Source organism: Mesoplodon mirus (assembly GCF_964341445.2).
Source record: "Mesoplodon mirus genome assembly, chromosome: 2".
Classification (NCBI taxonomy): Eukaryota; Metazoa; Chordata; class Mammalia; order Artiodactyla; family Ziphiidae; genus Mesoplodon; species Mesoplodon mirus.
The window spans coordinates 83,455,043-83,476,531 of NC_138977.1; the positions used below are offsets into that span (position 1 = coordinate 83,455,043).

At 38.1% G+C, this 21,489-nt stretch overlaps 1 protein-coding gene across 8 annotated transcripts in view; it reads left to right on the forward strand.

Moving 5' to 3' along the window:
* LIMCH1 (LIM and calponin homology domains 1) overlaps window positions 1-19,300 on the forward strand; it is a 339,990-nt gene extending 320,690 nt beyond the window's left edge. For 4 of the 8 annotated variants that reach the window (XM_082637225.1, XM_082637218.1, XM_082637219.1 and 1 more), the window contains 8 exons: window positions 37-141; window positions 2,078-2,205; window positions 4,330-4,451; window positions 4,705-4,828; window positions 6,854-6,931; window positions 8,329-8,437; window positions 10,771-10,873; window positions 16,166-19,300. In XM_082637225.1, the coding sequence (XP_082493351.1) occupies window positions 37-141; window positions 2,078-2,205; window positions 4,330-4,451; window positions 4,705-4,828; window positions 6,854-6,931; window positions 8,329-8,437; window positions 10,771-10,873; window positions 16,166-16,191 (795 nt within the window). In that variant the 3' untranslated portion in view covers window positions 16,192-19,300. The remainder of the gene's footprint in view (window positions 1-36; window positions 142-2,077; window positions 2,206-4,329; window positions 4,452-4,704; window positions 4,829-6,853; window positions 6,932-8,328; window positions 8,438-10,770; window positions 10,874-16,165) is intronic. The other 4 variants (XM_082637220.1, XM_082637223.1, XM_082637222.1 and 1 more) reach the window with 1 other exon arrangement.
* The last annotated feature ends 2,189 nt before the right edge of the window (window positions 19,301-21,489 follow it).

Sequence of the window (21,489 nt, forward strand, 5' to 3'; positions counted from 1 at the left end):
TTCTCTCCCTTTCATTAATTCCTGTCCTTCCCCCAGGAGCGCAAAATAATTGAGGACACTGTGGTTCCATTTACTATTTCTTCAAGTTCTGCAGACCAGCTGTCTACATCCTCCTCTGTGACTGAAGGCAGTGGGACAATGGTAAGACCATAGATTAAAAGGAATTCATGAAATAAGAAAACTAAAATAGAAGTACTAAACCACAAGGCCAAGTTTTCCACCAGTTTGAAGCCAAGACTAGCTGTTTCTCTAGAATTATGTCAGCTACTACGTGGCCATTGTACCCCATCATACTGTCATTGCCGTGGTGAAACCCTAGAGTCAATCCCTGAGAGCAGTAAACGTATTACTAGGGCCAGCCCTGCCCCCGCAGGCTGGAAACCAAAGTCTCTGCACTGGTTGGCAAGACCCTGGTTAGTGATGCCATGTGCTGGAATGTCTTTCTAACTGCCCATCATTCATTCATTTAGCAGACATATGTTTCTCTCTGCCAGACCATACGTCTCTTTGCACTGGATGTTAGCAGTAGGATGCCAACAATACACTCTCACCGGCCTCCATGAAAGTTTCTTCTGAATCACTCTTAAAATTCCACATGAATTGGGCTTCCCTGGTGGTGCAGTGGCTGAGAGTCCGCCTGCCGATGCAGGGGACATGGGTTTGTGCCCCGGTCCAGGAAGATCCCACATGCCGTGGAGCAGCTGGGCCCGTGAGCCATGGCTGCTGAGCCTGCACGTCCGGAGCCTGTGCTCTGCAAGGGGAGAGGCCACAACAGTGAGAGGCCCACGTACCACAAAAAAAAAAAAAAAAAAAAAAAATCCACATGAATATATATATATATATATATGTGTGTGTCTTCAAGGTCTGGAGAGAGTCCAGAAAGGTTGGTCAACCTCCATATCCCCCAAATAAGGTCATGGAGGTAGTGGACAGAGGTCATACCAACACCTGGATAGTCCATAATCTGCATTTTAGTTTTTGATGGTATAATAACAGAATAAATTCATTTTGCAATAAACATATCACTTGGATATATGTCATATTAGTCATTTCTGTAGTCAATATAAGCTGCAATACACTGAAATTTTAAAATTATCCAATTTTAATTTAATACAAATGAAGATTGTACAAAAGTAATTCACCAAATTTGATATTGCATGGTCACTCAGGAAGCTCAGATTATTGCTTATCTTTGCTATTATATACAAAGATTATCACAAAAGCCAAATCTTTCATGTCTCTTTCATATATTACAATGATAATTATGAAAGATTTTCTAGACTCTAAAATAAGTTATTTATGTATCATCATCAAAGGAATTCTACACTGTCCAACAATTTTTCAATATTTACCAGCCATTTTCAAATATCAAAATTGGAAGTGTATTGTTTTTTATTTTTTTTAACATCTTTATTGGAGTATAATTGCTTTACAATGGTGTGTTAGTTTCTGCTTGGTTTTTTTTTTTTTTTTTTTTTGCGGTACGCGGGCCTCTCACCATTGTGGCCTCTCCTGTTGCGGAGCACAGGCTCTGGACGCGCAGGCTCAGCGGCCATGGCTCACGGGCCCAGCCGCTCTGCAGCGTGTGGGATCTTCCCAGACCAAGGCACGAACCCGTGTCCCCTGCATCGGCAGGCGGACTCTCAACCACTGCGCCACCAGGGAAACCCTCTGCTTGTTTTTTACTTAAACTTTAAAAATTTAAATTAAAGACTAAAAATTTTTTAAATTTTTTATACAATTTTTAAAGGTTACACTACATAATCTGCATTTTGAAATAACCCACGGGCACTCAAATGCCACTTGTCTTGAAATAAACAATCCTATGACTTTGTTTTATTTTGAAAGATGGGTTTTCTAGCCAGTTCCCTTTTATGATAACTTCTGAGAGAGATCCAGGTTACATGTTCATTTCAAATCATTGGAAATCAGTTACTATTCAGTTAATTTGAAGACTGTTCTTTAAATTGTAGTCAATGTGACTGAGAAAATGCTTCAGATATTCCATGGCCAGACATGAGTATTGTCCAGTGTGTTTAAAAATTATATTCAAGATTATCCTTGTTTTCCCCATTAGAATAAGATGGACTTGGAAAACTGTCGAGAGGAAGAACAAAAGACAAGACAGAAGAAACCATTCCAGGGGGATAACAGTGGCTCATTGCTTAAGACTAAGGAAGGTGATCCACTGGAGGAACAGGGCAGGTATGAGCCGTTCCAGGCTGTCCATCCATATGCGCAAAGCCGGGCTGCGCCCCTTCACTCCCAGGAAGGGCACCCATCACTAATGCAAATCATATTCAGCTTTGAAATTATCATTCCAATAATACATTATACATATATTATTGCTTGAAGACATTCTAATGGCTCTAAAGTCAGTGTCCTTATACTATTGAATATAAATAGCCTTATTTTTAAATAGGTGAAACCTGTTTTTAAATGAGGGGAGACAGTATAGATCACCAAAGGACCATGTTGTCAATTCAAAGTCCCAAACCTAAATACCACTCACCTGAAATGGTTAATGTGTCTGGAGGGATAGAGTTTAAAATGGGGCTGTGGTGTGGTTATAGAGAACAGTCTGGTGGTTGCCAAGGGGGAGGGGATTGGGGGAGGGATGGAGTGGGAAGCTGGGATTAGCAGATGTAAGCTATTATATATAGAATGGATGAACAACAAGGTCCTACTGTACAGCACAGAGAACCTATGATAAACCATAATGGAAAAGAATATTTTAAAAAAGAATGTATATGTGTGTGTGTGTGTGTGTGTGTGTGTGTGTGTATATATATATACATATACATATATATATATAAAACTGAACCACTTTGCTGTAAAACAGAAATTAACACAGCATTGTGAATCAACTATACTTAAATTTTAAAAAATATTAAAACTAAAAAAAAAGAAAGAAAAAAAGTATTGTATCAATACTGATTCATTAACTGTAACCAAAGTACCATACTCACAGAAAACAACAGGGGAAACTGTGTGCAGGGTAGATGGGAAGTCTCTGTACTATCTTTGCAATTTTTTTAAATAACTCTAAGACTGGTCCACAGAAATAAAGTTTATTTAAAGGAAGAAAAAACAAAATGAGGCCGTGGTGTCCTACTCACTGTGGTTTTACTATGGACCTGAACTTTGCCATTAGTATCCTCTGACCTGTGAGAAGCCATGTTTACTCTGGGTGATAATATAAAGGATAGCCAACAAACCCCTTGGTCATGGGTAATCCCCCTACCCCATGGGTTCCAGTATGTTCCATGGGAGATCAGAACAGGATACCCAGAAACTCCTGGAGCATTCAGAGCTAGCTCAGACTGGAGCAGAATCTGGTTGTAGGTACGGACTGTAGTGAGTTTATTGATGGGACCCCATGCCTGACCTAAAAGGGACCTGCAGAAACCCAAGAGGCTAGCAGGGCTCTGCCACCAGCAAGTTCTTTATGATACAAATGTTGGCCTCTAGGGCTCCGATATATCAGATAGATGTTGGAAAGTGTGCATGCATGTGTGTGTGCGCATACACACTTGGGTACACACACAGCGCCCTCAGAGGGACCCAAAGACACAAAAGGCTATCTAAGTATCATTTTCAAAGACTGGCCAATTTGAAAGGTTGGCTGGGAGCTGAGCTCTTCTGATGGGATTTGCACTGAGAATTCTCCTATGCTCATCAGCTAGGAGACTCAGTGAACTGTAAGATATTAGAGCTTGGGACCCATGTCCAGAGCCTGCAGAGCCCTTGGAACAGCACATCTGTTTCCAGTTAGCACTATTTAAAGAGACTTTCCAGTTTTTGAAATGAAAGCCACTAGTCAGGAATATTTGAAGGATGCTAATAAGCATTTTCCATGAATTACTGCTCGTTCTCCAGACAGTCACTGTTGTTGCCAGAAACCTTTAAAAAATCTCCTGTCTCTCCTTTCTTTGCACATAGAAGCTACTAAAGGGCCAGTGAATTACCATAGGCTGCCGAAGCCCCATGTGGCTCAAATATTTTCCACAATAAGTCCTCTCTTGTGAAAATTTGGGAGATTGCATTTAGCTCTGGCACCCCTTGAAATGATTAGAATGAAGAATTTTGTGGACAAGGAGGTAGAGAGGACATCAGAAATGATGGTTTGTTAAACTGCTGGATAATGAAAATGCGTAGCATTTTACAGTATTCTAAATCCATTTTAAATCTAGTTTAACATAAAAAGAATAAATATTTATTTAGCCCCATTTCTTTTTTCGTATAGTAATTGGTCCTGAGGGATAAGATCGATAATTTTAGTTCAGTTGCTTTTATTCCTGTTCTGAAATATATTTGTTATTTTAACAGCCTAACTCAAGGAGTCTTGACTCATTCTGAGAACCCTGCATTGAAAGGAATCTATCAGGACCTCCAGCTGGATACAGAAGCTGGGGCCTCACCCTGTGGGATAAACCCACAGCTAGCTCAGGGTAAGAATGGAGAAAACCAAACCCCATGTTTCAGTTATTGTAAGACCCCTTCCCCACCCCATCGTCCAGACAGATATGACCTCTGCTGGCTGCAAGCTTATCTTCCAGCTTATGCTAAACAGCACGGTCCGGAGGCTCCATGAAATCACTGTGAGACCTCAGCAGGCATTAGCACTTTAAAGAAATGTGATTACTAAGCACTAAGGCGGCAGCTTTACTGAGCACTAAGTGTATGTTCTTTACTTGGACTCAGATCCATCCCGGAATCAGCAGGTATCAAACCCACCAATGCACATTTTAGAAGATGTGAAGCCAAAAACCCTCCCATTGGACAAAAACATTAATCATCAGATTGAGTCTCCGAGTGAAAGGCGGAAGTGAGTAACCAAATAAGATGGGTGTGGAATTTCTTTTTTTTTTTAAATTGACTAAGAAGGGGGAAAAGTGAAAAAGTGTGAGATGGCTGGATGTTAGCATCGTTTTTGTGCTTTCTGTCCATTGACTGTCATTGACAAGGTAACAAATATTTATGGAAGTTTGGAACAATCTTTCTGGCAAGTAAATATTTAGTCTGAATTTGGCAACTTAAAAGAGACAAAGTAATGTTTTTAACCCACAAATCTAAACATTGGAAAGATTGTGCAGGTCTGTTGTATTAGCAATTTATTTAAGTGAGTTAAATTGTCTCAGAGCCTATGGACAAATGTTCTTTCAAGGAAAAAATGTTTCCTCATCATTCTCTCCCCTTAACTAACTACCCCAGGCTCTATTCTAATTTTGTAACAATTGTATTTTTTATAGTAATAATAGTTTGCATCATTTTTGAAACATGTCAATATAATAGGCACTGTGTTGAAAGGTTTACATATATCTTTTTCCTCTTCTTTTCATATATTAACTCACTGAACTCTCCCAATGACATTATTGCGTTATTGTTCCCATTTTACAGGTGAGGAAATTGAGGCTCAGAGAAATTAAATAACTTATCCAAAGTACTTGTCTGGATGAGTGGTAGAGGGATTCAGAATGAACCCACAGTTCCATGATAAGATCATACTTGAGCCAGAGGTTCCTTGTAATCAGTTTTAAAAAGATAATATTCATTATACTTTAACCAATAATTCAACCTGGAGCCAGACCACCTGGATTCAAAATATTGACTCTGACACTTGCCTGCATGGAACTTTGAGCAAGATACTTAATCTTTCTCTGTTCCAGTTTCTTCGTGTATAAAATGGGAATAATAGTAGTGCCTACTTCATAGGGTTTTGTGCCTGGCAAGTAATAAGTACTATACATTGTAGGCAGTGGTGTTGATAATGACAGCGATGGTGATGATGATGATGATGATGATAACTTGTTTTATAAGTTCATCCTTTTATCTTATTTTTCGTGTTACATTTTTTCTCAATACACTTTTGAACCATTTTCCCCTTTTCCCTTATGTCTATCCAATTTCATTTCTCTATGTCTAGATGACATGCAGAATTAATAGAAGGTAAAATCACATAGAAGGAGTCGTTATTTTTATTGATTATTGTGGTGATTTTCCACCATTTTTCAAGGTGATGGTCCTTATACTTTAGGATATTCCATGAAAAGCTGATATTTTGGAGAAGACAAGCTCTGTCTGAGGAGGGAGGTTTGGGGGGTCAGGGGCTCAGGGAGTTATTCTGAAAGCAGTTACAAGACAGATGGCCTCATGCTCTGTTCATGTCTATGCTGGCATTTCTCTTTTCCTTGTTCTTTTCTGTCCCTTTCTTTACCAATGAAATTAACTTTTAAAATCAAGAGCCCAGAACTGACAGCTTAATCACAGGCAGGTCTCATGTGTAACCAACAGCACCCGTAAAACCATTCTGGGGGCTTCTGGCTGGGAACCATTCTGCTTTGTAGATGCCCAATGACATAGCAGTCATTAGACGTTTTGAACATCATCCCTAATCACGTAACAAATTTATGAATAGGGGTGGAAGGCACCTCACTGAAAGATACCTCCATTAAGCGCTGCCCTTTATTTCTGGGCTCTCTTTAAGAACTTTTCCCTACACCTCCATTCATCTCTCCCCTCCCACCCCATCCATAATTTTTATATCTAACTTGGAATGCAACTTTCACTAGCAAAGAGCCTGACCAAAATAAAGAATAGAGAACTATTCTGTCTTTCTGTTCAACAATGCCAGCCTGGTTTTGATATCATACATCCAATGTCTGTACAGTCTGCTAGATGGAAACTTTTTTGTCCTTTGTAAAAAAAAAATGACCCCTAGGACACACTGTGGTCTTTTATTTGGTTGCCAAGGAAGTGGGGTGTTTTTTTTTCCTTGTCTAAAAAGCCTTTCCTTGTGGGATTGGACTTCTCTTTACTTGACATGATGTTTGGCTCCTTTCCCATGTTACAGGAAAAGCCCTCGAGAGAACTTCCAGGCTGGGCACTTGTCCCCCTGCTCCTCCACCCCTCCTGGCCAGTCACCAAACAGGTACAAGAGGTCAGCAAGCCTTTCTGAGGCTGCTTTGTTTTGGCTAGAGCCTGCCGAGCACAATCGCAACCAAATTAGTGCTTGCCAGAGGATTGTGAGGGATTTGTCCATCCATGTCTCTTCCTACACACACATAGGCAGGAGGAGAGAAAACATCTCCATCTGCCTAAAGATTTTATCAGCCCACAATCGAAAGAGCCAAGTGTGTGACGTTGGCGCGGCTGTGGCCATAGGGCTTTAATTACATTGTGCAGAACCTACAATCTAATAAGAAAATTCACCAGACAATTGCCGGGCTCCTAAGTCGGCGCCCTTCCCTCCAAGACGGCTCGGACCTTCTAGGCGGGATCCGCTGATGGCTCTTACAGTGAACCAGGCGGGCGCTGAGAAATGAAACTTCATCCTCCCTTTTACTCTACTCGAGCTCTCTAATGATTGCTTCTGGACATTAATTAGGCCCCATGATATTCTTAAAAGCTGCCTGAGCTCCCATTCCCTGGAGAGACAAATGACTGAGTACTCCAAGGTTTTCTTTGCTTTCGAAATTTCATTTAACTACTGGATAAGAGGGAAATCCTAATAAATAGAGTTTGCTAAGGGCAACTCTTCCTTTTTTCTCTTGTCTTTCTGTTTCTTCTGTCCCTCTCTTTGCTTCCAAATGACGTTGCACATTTTAAAATTTCTTGTGTAATTCCAAGAGCTTTCCCGACAATCGGCATCATTGCAATCTGATCTTAGCTGTGGGAAAGCTGCCTTAGAGCACAGCCATCCTGTCTGAGCCAGGTGGAATGGAAACCCAATGTGAGTTCTTCATACCGGATCACAGAACTTGGTATCAGAGCAGGGATTTGATCCCAAATCTGCCTGATACCTGTTAGGCTGTATCACAATTTCCTCTTTATTTTTAAACAACAACAACAAAAAATTTTAATAAGTAAAAAGAAATGCCCTAGTGGGCCAATGAACCAGTTATAGAAAAATTTAACACAACATTAAAACCTTAATAAAGCTAAACTTGACTGTCTTTTAGGACATAAGAAAACATATGATAAATACATTAAATCATTTCAAGGCATTTGATCACTGTGGTTGAATAGACTACAATGCAAACTTTTTATAATAACACACACACCTACACGCACACACACACACACACACAGAATTCCATGCCACAGTGGAGGCCTATTGTATTTAATCTATCAATTGTCTGCATCTTATACCTAATGCTTAATTCCTGCTCATTATCAGTTCAGTAATTGTTTCACTTACGGTATAAACATTTTAAAAACTCATGTTTTATTTATTTATTTATTTTTTTGCATGAGGCTCCATATTAGTGTGTTTGACCAATGATTCTAAATGGAACATTTTATTATGACATATATTTTGCAACTTAGGTCTATAAGTGGGAAGAAGCTGTGTTCTTCGTGTGGGCTTCCGTTGGGTAAAGGAGCTGCAATGATCATCGAGACCCTCAATCTCTATTTTCACATCCAGTGCTTTAGGGTATGTATTCATCTCTCTTCTGCCTAAGTACAATCTCATAATGTCTTTTGGCCTCGTTCTGTGCTGAGTGACTACCTCCTGGAAATCCTGACAGCCTTTGCTTGTGAGAGCCTCCTGACTCTAGGTTGTACAGAAGTGTGCGTGGAGTCCATCCTTCAGGGTGAAACTCTCCTATCATGCATCCCTCTGGGATGTCGGGTTAGAGGAGGCAAAACAGATTTGTGCGACCTGTCTTTATAAAACTATTTTTCGTTGCTAAAGAGCATATACTTTAGCAGGAAGCTGAGAAAGCCACCCTGGAGGACGATGATGCTTCTGAATCTTTTAAGGCCAGATGGATTTATTTGGAATGTAACATTGTTGCTGCTTCTCAAACTCAATTCAAAGATTTTTGGTCTTTGACATAATGGAAGATTGTCAATTAAGTGGTTACAGCTAGTTGCTAACTTGTAGGTCTCCAAACGAGTATGTCTACAGTCACAGACTGAATATCACTCCCTCTGAGAAGCTGACCTACTTACCACACTAAGTCAAGTTGCCTTTGTTACAGGTCCTTATAGAACCTTTCATGGTCCTCATCGCTCACTATTGAATTGTTTAATTATCATCTGCTCTCTACAAGCTCCATAAGGGCAGGGGCCACGTCTGTCTGGCTCACCACTATATCCTCTGTAGCCAGTGGTGATGGTATCAATAAATATTTTTAGATGAATGAATTAATAAATAACTGAAAATGAGGAGGACTAAATTCTAGTCCCAAATCTCCTGCCAACAAGCAGGTGAACGAACCACTTATGCCTGATTTATTATAATATTTACAAGTCAGACTATATCAGCATTTCCTTTTTTCACCCATGGACATGTTTCAGATAATATATAATTGTGAAGCCAAACCTCTGTCTCTGAAAAAGAATCATTTCTTTCTCTTTATAACCCTAACATGCTTTCTGTGTCCTTCTTGGATTTGTCCTGTTTCTCATTAGTAGCCCCCTCAGCTATAAAGTAAACTTACATGGGTTTAAAATAACTTCCACTTTACCTATAAGCTAAGAGAAGGTGAGTGAGGTTGTCCCAAAGTTATTAATTTAATAATGTCAGTAATCACTGGAAAGCAAAACTGACGGACAAAATGCAATATGGATACTTAATTAGACTCCATTTATCAATATTCTTATTGTAAAATTGACATAGGTAATGTATATCCTAAATTGTCTGGGAATGTTTGGAAGCTATATACTATTTTTTTTTTTTGGCCACGCTGTGTGTCATGTGGGATCTTAGTTCCCCGACCAGGGATCGAACCCCTGCCCCCTGCATTGGAAGCATGGAGTCTTAACCGCTGGACTGCCAGGGAAGTCCCTGGAAGCTTCATACTTTTAAAAAATTCATATAATACCAAGATAATATGTTCCAACACCACAGTTTATTCTCAGAAACTTTACCAGAACTCAGAATAATCAAGGTGGCAAAGAGTCTTTGCAGATTCTCAGCAGATAGGGGACTTGTCTTCTTAGCTGTCAAGGCCTTTATTCTCTGAAGTCACTCACTTCCTGGAGCTGACCTGATGCTTTAAGGTACATCACCTCTTAGATTTATCCCCTACCCTTCTGTGTAGATGCAGCTTGTAACATAATTTGGATGAAGCCTCCCTCTGCCTGAGATGACCTTAGAGCATCAGTCTGGGGCTGGCCCTTGTTTCCTGGGCTGGGTCAAGATCCCCCTGCAGTAGGCTGGCATGAACCAACATGCCAGAGAACTGGCATGTTCTCTGATTCAGCCAGTACAATGTACCCCACAGTCTCTTTCTGCTCTCAGGCTGACTTGGTATCACTGCCTTTAACGTGGAAACATAAAGTGGAATAGCTATTTCCCAGTCATTCTGGTCGGGTAGAACTTACCAACAACGCTAAAAAGCATTTGAAGGTTATTCAGAGACAAGTTTCAATATATATTGATCATTCCTTGGCCATGTGTTTATTTAAAACCACTAGGATTTAACCTGTTTAAAACGGTTCTTCCATCTTGATTGAGAATCAGTGTGCATAGGCTTTGGGATCAACCCGCTACCACTTACCAACTTCACAACCTTGGACGAGTCAGCTAACCTCTCTGAACTGGTGTCCTCTGAAAAATGCCAGGAGTTAGGATAAAATGCTAAAAGTATATTGTTGCTGGAAGTCAAGTCGTGGTTCAGCACCTAATACATAGTAGATATGCAACAAATGTGGAGGTTGGAGAAGTGATTACTGTACTATTCATGTGAACAATAACTAAACATTATAAGGAAACAATTCCTTATGCACCTTATAACTTCTGTTCTTTCTACCCTATAGTGTGGAATTTGTAAAGGACAGCTTGGAGATGCAGTGAGTGGGACAGATGTTAGGATTCGAAATGGTCTTCTAAACTGTAATGACTGCTACATGCGATCCAGAAGTAAGTCCTGAGGGGAAATACCTTGAGATGAATGAGTGCAACCATATATGCCTTTCATAGACCTAGCTTAGGAATTCAGCTACTCCCCATCAGTTGATACTCCTACACTGAAGGAAAGATATATTAGCATCCAGGTAAAAGAAATGATAATGAAATAATCCCGTATTTACCGCTTGTTTCTTACTGGAAGTTACTGCTATAACATGGACTAATTCTTTTTGTCCAGAAGTGCATTAATACACCAGCAGGTAAAAATGTAAACCAAGTTTGAGACATTGCTTGAGCTCACCATAGAGATTTCAGTGAGATGCAGGGATGCTATAAAGTCTGGAACCCTATTTATTTGTTGAGGCATCTCTTTAGAAGACCAGTAGCATTTGGAGGGTGTTTCACATATGAAGAATAGCTCTCCACTGCTCATCAAATCAAGCACCAACTCCTCAATATCTACATGCCTCCATTCAGGAGTTTCATGGCATAATGTGGGCTTGTTCCCAACTAAATTTAAAATTCTTTGAAAGACAAATGGTGGGTTCTACTTCTCTGTGAATCCCTGCCCCCTCCAAAATACCTTAGTACATACTAATCAGAGAAGCCCCCTTGAGGAGCCTGCTCTCGCATCTTATGTCTGGGTCTCCTGCCACAGAAAGTTAATGTTATTTTGGGGGGGGCCACCAGGGGGTGCTGTTGCCCAGCTGCTGTTTAGAAAATCTGAAACTAGCCAGTGGCTAGCCTCTGAATCCTTCCTCGCTCTCCATCCTAAGTATAGTCCTTCTGGTGCATGACCTAGACAGCAGGTGATTCTTCTATGCAAATTCGTCAGTCAAAAACTCTTTAAAAAAAAAAATATGAGCGAAGATCTGGAATTTGAAATTCAAGAATTTTTTATTATTTCTCTAAGTAAGTGAAGTGGCATTTTTACAGTCTTTTTATGTGGGTTTCTAAATCTGCAAGACTGAAGATTTTAAGAGTGAAAATTGAAACTAAGTTGTTTTATAGCTATAGATTTTGTAAATTCAGAGAAATATATGCCTATTTTAACAAAATGATGGGAAATAAAAATTAAATCCAGGTGGTTTTGATCTATGATAAACATTTGACTTGAGGTCAAAACGGTTCCAACTTAGAGCTGCTGCCATCAACCTGGACTATTTTATATGTATATACAAAGTATTGATATTAATTTTTATATTATGTATTATACATATAAAATATGGGATAATAGTATACCATATATATACCATAAATATATATATACAGGTATATACAAATACATATATACATGTATAATATATAATAATTATATTTTACTTAAACTATATTTGTATTTGTTTGTTTTGTTTTGTTGTTTGTTTGGGTTTTTTTCTTCTTTATCCCTCCCACCCTCCCTATCCCATCCCTCTAGGTGGTCACAAAGCACCAAGCTGATCTCCCTGTGCTATGTGGCTGCTTTGCACTAGCTATCTATTTTATTTTATTTATTTATTTACTTTTTAATTTATTGGAGTATAGTTGATTTACAATGTTGTGTTTCAGGTGTACAGCAAACTGAATCCGTTATAGATATACATGTATCCAACATTTTTGGCAAATTAAAAAAAATGATAATGTTAGGAGAAATTGGGGGCTTCCTCTTTTTTCTTTTTCTTTTTTTTTTTTTTTTTTACTTTTGAAGAAGAATATTCTTTGATTTTCTCTTCTTGTGCCAATGCTCTTCTCTTTATTTAATTTTTGAATTTTATTTTATTTATTTTTTATACAGCAGGTTCTTATTAGTCATTAAAAAGGAAAACTAAACTCTTTTGTCTCAGGATTCAAAGTGATTTTTTTCCTATCATCTAACATAAATTGGAGTTTTTCCTGCAACCTCAATGACCTGCTGAATTTGAGTCATGGAACCAGAAGAGGGCGCTGTTAGGTTGAGGGCCTCTTGCACCAGATTTGAAAAGTGCTGTAAATCTGAATTTCTTTCATAATTTGAAGTGCTTGAAGAATGCCAGCAGAGAACAAACCTGAACTCACCTCTGGAAAACAGTGACCTGCTTTCATCCAGATTTTCATTTTAATTGAGAAGCTGGGTGTTTCGGTGTCATTTCTTTGGAAATTAGCTTTTCAGATCTAGTCCAGCAATTTTTCTGTTGTGTATACGAATATAAAGGCCACTAACTGCTTTTGATTCCAAATCTAGAGACAAGAACCACAGAGTTCCTGTAATTGTCCTGTAAGATGAAAAATAAGGTGATTGGAGGTAGATTAAAGACATGATTTTTTTCTTTAATGTTTTTGATGCGATATTTTACTAGGATGTTTTTTAGAATACTAAGGTACTAAGAAGAAAGCAAAAAGGCTCAATATCTCTCTGCCTAGATAACCAATATCAATATTCAAAAGAATAAATAAATAGAAGTTATAAGTGGTAAAAGGTTATAAAAATTAGATTGTTTAGAAAGATACCAAATTAAAAGTGAACCTCTTCAACCTTAACCACGTAATCACTTTCTAATAAGTTCTTGGGGAGAGGGGCAGAATGTATGTTTGTATACACGCACATGCGTGCGCACACACACACACACACACAGATGCATATGTGTGTGACACATCTACCTGTATTGGTTTTTATTTCACAAAGGTAATGACATAGCCACAGTGGTACTTAGTTTTTGTTGCTGTTGTTTTTCGCTTAATGATATATCTTGGGAATTTTTCCATATAGCATTTTCTTTCTCCTCATTCTTTTTAATGGCTCTTTAATAGCTGCATACAATCCCATTGTGTGGACTTAACTGTAATTTAAAACTAATGCTCTATGAATGAGTGCTCCAGTTATTTCTAGTTTTTTAATATTATTTTTTAAATGTTCCAGTGAACATCCTTGTATGTATGTCTTGATGAACATTTGAAAGCATTTTCACAGGGTAGATTCTGAGCAGTGGTACTGCTGAATAAAAAGGCATGTGCTTTTTAAATTTTCAGGCAACTTGCCTAATTATCTTCCAGAAGAGTGTATGCTCCCTGCAAAGTATATAAGAGAGCCTCTTTCTCTCTCCATGCCTGTGTCAGCTCTGGATATCATCAAACTTTTAAAATTTCCACTCTGCTAAGTGGGGAGGAAAAAAAAAAACCTCTTTGCTTTGATCTGTAGTTTTTAACTATAAATGAATTTAAACATCTTTTCATATGTTTGTTCGCCATTTATATTTCTTTTTCTATTGACATTTATATTTATCTTTTGCCCATTGTTCTATTGGCAGTTGATTTTTACGAGTTCTTTGTAAATTAAGGAAATTTTCCCTTTATTTTATATTTGCTGCTTTGGGCAGTTATCATTGGTCTTTCTACTTAGTGATTTTTTTTCATAGAAAAGATTTTCATTTTAAATAGTTAAACATATCTCTTTTTTCCTTTTTGGATTCTGGGTTTTGTGTCCTACTTAGAAAAACTCTCACTACTCCAAGGGTATAAATAAATTTAGCTGAGATTTCTCCTAGAAATATTTTCTGGGTTTTTTTTGGCATGTAAACATGTGATAATCAGAAATGTATTTGGGGACAAGAAATAAGATAAATACTGCTTTATTTTTTTTCCAATTAACCAATTGTATGTCTGTAACTTAATGAATAATCCCATTTTTTCTTGTTAATTTGAAATACCAGCTTTCTCTTAAACTAAGTTCCCATATATATTTGGGTCTTCTTCTCGATATTTTATTATGTTTTATTATGTTTTATTATGTTCTATTACTATTTATTCTCTAGTATCAGTTTTAATTATTATAGCTTCATATTATGTTTCAATATTGAAAGAGAGAATGGCTACCTTCTCTCCAATTATTTTTTCTGAGTTTTCCTAACTCTCCTGTTTATTTTTCCAGATAAATGTTAATATCATTTTAGGCTAAACTTTAATTAAGTTACCACATGACAGGGAGAATGACCAGTACATCTGAGAGTACTGCTCATTTTTCTTGGTGTCATAAGGAAAAACTATATCTTCAGAGTGAATGGGTAGAAAGGCTAATAATTGGCTAGAGAAATACACTTGAATTGGTTGAATATACCCCAAATGCATTAAAAGAGTCAGAATGGGAAAAATGGCTAAAATTTTTTTTCTTTTTTTTTTTCTTTTGATCTAAGTTGAGAAGAGAGGAGATGGATAGATGTGAGGGGTGGTTTACATCATAAGCATTCTAAGTGAAACAAAATAATTTCATTGTGTAGAATAATAAAACCTGAATATATAAGCCTATTTTCTTTAAGTAAGTAGCCACGTTTAAATGAAATATTTCTCTTGGAGGGGAAAAAGAGCATAACAGCATATTAAAATGCAATTCCTAAAAGCAATGTAAACCGTTTTTAAGTTCGTATGTAAATGGGAATAGAAGTGCAAAACAAATTACCTGTCATGGATCAAGCCATCACATGTTTAACTGGTGCCATTTGTGCTTGGGTGTTAGATGACCATGTCTTTGTGTCTGTTCCATCATTCACTCTTGTGAGATGCATTTAATGCAAAATCCCTGGGGCCTTTTCCAATGTTGCGATTGCCTCATCACAACTCTAGTGCCTAAAATGAAGGAGAAACTTTGTGAAGGTTTCAGCAGGAAATATGGGACCCAAACCATCCTTCCTAGATAGGTTTGCCAGATAAAATACAAGATGCCCAGTTAAATGTTTTTGAATTTCAGATAACAGTGAATTTTTTTTAGTTTGTGTGTCCCAAACATCACCTGCTCAGGATGTAGCATAAGTATATCCCAAATATCCCATGGGATATCTACTAAAAAATGTATCTGTTGTTTATCTAAAATTCAAATATTATTGGGTGTTCTGTATTTTATTTGCTAAATCTAACAATCCTTATGTCTAGATCATATGTCAAATTCCTCCGCTTGCAATGTATTTTTTCTCAGAGAAACCACAACCTAGGGAAACTGAAAGAAGAGAGATTATTTTCTTGCTTATTTGCCCCAGAAGTCAAGGTAGAAAACTTGGTGGAGATCATTTGGTTTAGGGTGGAATCCAGAGGACTTCAACCAAACTTGACAGGGCATATGAATCACCTTGTTCAGTTCTGGGACGGGGCTCAAAAGTCTGCATTTCTAACAAGCTCCAGGTGATGCCAATATGGCTGGTCCCCGGACCACACTTTGAGTAGCATAGTGGGACAAGTTTCCCCTCCCTAGAGGGAAGAGACTTTGGCAAAGGGCATTGCTAATTTTGGAAATGTTTAAACATCTGAAGCCAGAATGGTTGACTGCTTTAACCAAATGTTGCTCTGTGTTCTTTGTCCCAGGTGCTGGCCAACCCACAACATTGTGACGTGGTTTTCGAGCTTCCAGATCACTCACCATTTCCTTACTGAGGGTGTCCCCTGGCAATCGTTTAACAAAACCCTAAGTGCAGGGGCTCCTCAGCATTCATCTAATTACTGAAAGGCTATTCTAAAAGATGGTATCTGTTCTTTTGTAGCACGGTGTTTGTGTTTTTCCTGCTTTCCTTTTTTTTTTTTTTTGGCATTTGCACAGTATATACAAAAGAATATTGAATTGTAATGATCCTGAATAGTTCCAAAAAAAGGTCTTAGCATGGTCAAACAGGCTTACAGTTTAAAATGTGTTATTCTCTTCTTTGGGAGTTAATGAGATAAATGATGCAATAAACCTTTTTTTTTTAGCATTTCTAGGAATTAAAAACTTTATGTTTACAGAATTGAGCTGCAGAAAATGCAGGACATGCCAATTTGAGACATGTGGTCTTCTGAGACAGGAGCATACAATTAATGCATTTCAGAAACTAAACATCACACCATCTAGCTCTGAGCTATAACTTGTTTTTAATGCAAAGATGCTAGTCTGATAATATATACTGTAATCCTGAAACATTTGTGCTACTTACTTTTTTTTTTTTTTTTTTTTTTTTGCTGTACGCGGGCCTCTCACTGCTGTGGCCTCTCCCGTTGCGGAGCACAGGCTCCGGACACACAGGCTCCGCGGCCATGGCTCGCGGGCCCAGCCGCTCCGCGGCATCTGGGATCTTCCTGGACCGGGGCACGAACCCGTGTCCCCTGCATCGGCAGGCGGACTCTCAACCACTGCGCCACCAGGGAAGCCCCTGTGCTACTTACTTTTTGAGGTGGAAGTCATACCAATAAATTATTGCACCGTTAGTGTTAGATTCTGTGTCCTTTGGAAGTTACGCCATTGCTGTAGCCTGACCCATCAAATAGAGAGAACCCTTGCTATACGGGCTAGGCTTACACTCTGGGACATTGCCCAAGGGTAGGAAGAAACCAGAGGGACATAATTCAGTCATCATTTCCAAAGTTATTACCAAAATCTGTGAGGAAGTTTAATCTTCCAAAGAGTGGTGGGTCAATGATAGCCAGGAGGGCTTTGTTGCTTGCTTCTCTTCAGGCTCTAGATTCAGTAAGAGGCTCAGTGTGGGACATATGGAAGCTCTCATTGAGGTCAGCCCATCATTAGGCGTGACCACTGCTCACCCTTGCCTGCAAGTTCTCCTTGGGGGTCTGAAGCCCAGGTGGCTAAAGTAAAGCATTAAGTCCGTCTTAATAGAATCTGAATGACATATGATGTGAGAAGCCACCAGCATGTGATCAACAAGAACCTACTGTTCACATCGTGCCCTGTCCACCCTCCTGGATACCTACCTGCTCTCCTCACACCCTACATCACCAACTCTCTTTACTACCAAGAATTCTGGACCTTGCTCATGGAGAAGTTTAGCGAGAAACTCTTGTGGAGAGCTGGTTTATTTTTTGCCCTGTGTGATGAATTTCATCTGGCCAAGAAAGGAAGCAAGTTACTATAAAGCATCACATTTTAGATCTCCAGGCTGTTTTCTTTAAGACTGGGGAAAGGGGGACTATTTATTCTGCCTTAAAATGATGGCAAATAAGTGATGATGACAGATGACATTTTGTGAATGTAGACTCTGGGTATACTCCTAATAGGTTAATGTAGTCATAAAAGGAAATCAAGTAGGTGTTTTTCTGTTATGTAAGCAATAATTTTTTTCTGTGTCTTATTGAGTATGACTAGCAATTATTTATTTACATGCTAGACGGTTCTCTGCATGCGGGTTCCATGTAAGTACAGAAATTTCCTCAGCCACTGGAGGTATTTTGACCATTTTGTCATTTGGATGAGCTGTTGTTAGATTGAAATTTACAGATCATTTCATTTAAAATTGTGCCTTAGAAAATGCAAAGCTGTTGCACATAGTCAGTGATGAATTAAGGATGCAGTACATTGAAGAGAGATGAAGTCACCTCCAAGTTCTCAAGACTTCTCATGGAGGTGTTCGCTGTTTTACAGGAGGAAAAAAATTTTAAAAAAGAAAAAGAAAAATAGAAAAATTTAAAAAAAGAAAGTTTTGAAAATGTACAGATTAAGTCCAATATTTTGATTAACCACCTGCATGTTTTATTAAATATTTTGATAATGTGGATGTTTACACTTTGCATGATACTAGCAGAGTACTTTACCACCAGTAATGCACAAACATGTACAATATGATTATTCATAACCAATTTTTATAGAATACTTTTTACATGTGGAACTCCATCTGTTATGTAAGGATTATATGAATATTGCACATTCTCTTCTGGTTTCACAAACTCATTTATACATATTTCTTAGTGAGACTCATTGTACATGTATTGAAGCTAGAATCAAGTCAAGAAAAATCAAGCCCCATTCTCCAACTGCGAAATGTGCTTTTCCATAATGAACAATAGTCACCAGCACAGAATAATCTCCAACATTTTCTAAATTCTAATTGCCAACTGTTTCTATTTATATTTGATTTATATTTCATTTGGAGTCTGTTACATGGCAGCTCGAGCAGACTACATCTTGTTTTTTCCAATGCAGCATAATGAGTATGATCTATTTCTTTTCAAATAATCTTTGAGATCCCAGGAAAAAAAAAAAAGTGCCCTGCTCTGTTGAGCTACAATGTAAATGTGTTTGTTTAAAAAACAGATGAGGCAAGTGAGTGATTTATTGTTCCTGAGGAAGTATATCTTTTTTTTTCTTATACTTCAAAAGCTTGTCCCTTCTCTTTCTTAAGGAAGAAAATGGGTAACTCTTTGTTTTTCACTTGCAAACTTTCATGACATGTGTTCATTCTTTCTGTGTAGTGTTACTAATGCAATACATATTATAGTTATCTATACACAGTGTAAGACTTAACAGGCTGAAATGATCCACCACATATGTGAGTCCGTCCAAAAGATGTTACTGTTCTGGGTGGGCCAATGTTCTATATCAGTTACACTAACCTTCATTTAAAATATTTATTCTAAAATGCCTCTGAGAAAGAGTAAAAAATAAACATAAAAAAAGTTGTCTAAAATGCAACAGCTTTTATAGTAAATGTACATTTATAAATAAAATACTCAAATCAACTTTGTATTTTATTGATTTTTTTGAGGGGTGGGGGGCCAGTTTTCTTACTTGGGGAAGAGATAATCAGGCTGTCTCTGTCTTGCAGCTTTTGGTCCAGAGTTACAGGGTCAGTTGATGGCAATGATGCATATTTGCATATGTATATTGATGCATCTTGAGGTCAGCTATTTAAGGCAAATCAAACTTACTAGCTGATTGTAGGAGTTACCAAGGAATTGCCTGCCACTGAAGGATTCAAACTCCTTGAGATGAGAATCACAATAACCAGGAGAGACCCTGCAAATACCAGAGGAAATTGTCTAAAACAACCAAATGATGGCTTATTTCCAGTACTGGCTAGAGAAAACCATGTCAAACCCTTTAAAGCCGCTATATTCTGCCGCTTTTTCCAGTGCTGACCCAATGCTCCCTCTCACTGTATACATACAGTCTGTTCACTGAGGGCCTTTCTCTCCATTGTTGAATCTGGGAATATCCCTTGAAAAGGTGGCATCCTGCTGATACTGTATCAGCAAAATACACATGTATCTTGCCTGGCACTGTGTCTCTAATTTGTAGGTGATTGCAATAACAATCAAATTCCTTGAAAGTTTCCACCCTTTTAAGACGCAATATTCTAATTGCTACTGCAAGTTGTATTCTGCTTCTTTTTTATGCAAAGTTTGGTATGCAGTTAGTAGTTGCTGCTGTTTCCATATAAAAGTGAATTATTTGCCTTTTGTAAGAGAATTTTAGCAACTATTGAAGTAGTTTAATATATCCCTTGTTATTTAAGTGAAAGTTTATTCAACTACAATGCATTTCAAAACAAAGAAAAGATTGTTATTCTAACGTGATCTATGAATAACGTCTTTATTAAAAGAAGAACATTTTACCTGGGATAATGTTGAACTAGCTTTTTTTCCATTGATTTTCTTCAGGACCTAAGGACTCCTTTTTAAGGTCTGAATCTGGACCACAAAGGATCTCTCCCCATCCTTTGGCATTATCTAAGTCAGGGGTTACAAACTTAAATGACTGGAGGGACCAGCTAGGTACTGTAAATGAGAACCAGAAGAGGACAGTATTAAGAGAGTGGTATAGACTATGGCAAACTGAAAAAAGAACAGTTTTGTCTAACAAATGAACATATCTATGAAACAGAAACAGATTCACAGACGTAGAGCACAGACTTGTGGTTGCCAAGGGGGAGGAGGGGTGGGAGAGGGAAGGATTGGGAGGTTGGGATTCGCAGATGCAAACTAGTATATATAGGATGGATAAACAAGGTCCTACTGGATAGCACAGGGAACTATATTCAGTATCCTGTGATAAGCCGTAATGGAAAAGAATATATATGTATAACTGAGTCAATTTGCTGTACAGCAGAAATTAACATAATACTGTAAATCAACTATACTTCAATAAAATTTTAAATAATAATAAACATTGGCACTGGTGCACAGCAAAAAAAAAAAAGAAAAAGAAAAAAAAAAAAGCAGTCCTGTCTAAAGAAGGAGGCAGGTACCCAGCTCTAACCAATTGTTTTCATACGAAATCCCCAGCTTTTTAAATATTGACAATTCAAAGCATTTTCCAGCACAGTGCCAACCAAAATTGTGAGGCTCCACAAAATATACCCACAAGTCCAATTTTGTTCTCAGGCCACAACCTGTAACTAAATCTCTTTTCCATCAGCTGCTACTAACTTGCTGTGTGTCCTTTCATTTGACAAATATGTCGAGATTTGCCATCCAGATTTTTGCTTTTGGAGTGTCTTGGGTCATTCAGAGAAAGAAAGCCATTAATGATAAAGCCATTAATCAGCAGGTGGTATCGCTACAATTCATGACACTTTTCAGCATTATTTGTGTATTGTCATCAAAAATTGCTCTTTTACAAGCACCCATGTTCAGCATTTTGCAGAACCATGCCCTTCCCCTTCCTTCTTTCTTCTGAATGACTCAAAAGACAAGGCAGAATCTTTTCTGAACTTGTTTAGCACCATTTTATCAACTGTACTTTTGCAAGCATTGTTTTATTTGTCAAAAAGCAGTTCTGGCACATGAGAAGATAAATGTATGCCTCCGCATTTTATAGATGAGGAATAGAGGTATACGAGGAATAAGTGACTTATTCTGAATGAGTGTAAGATTTTACATAATTGTGTATTTCAACTGGCTCCAGTCAGGAGGGATTAGGTGAAGCT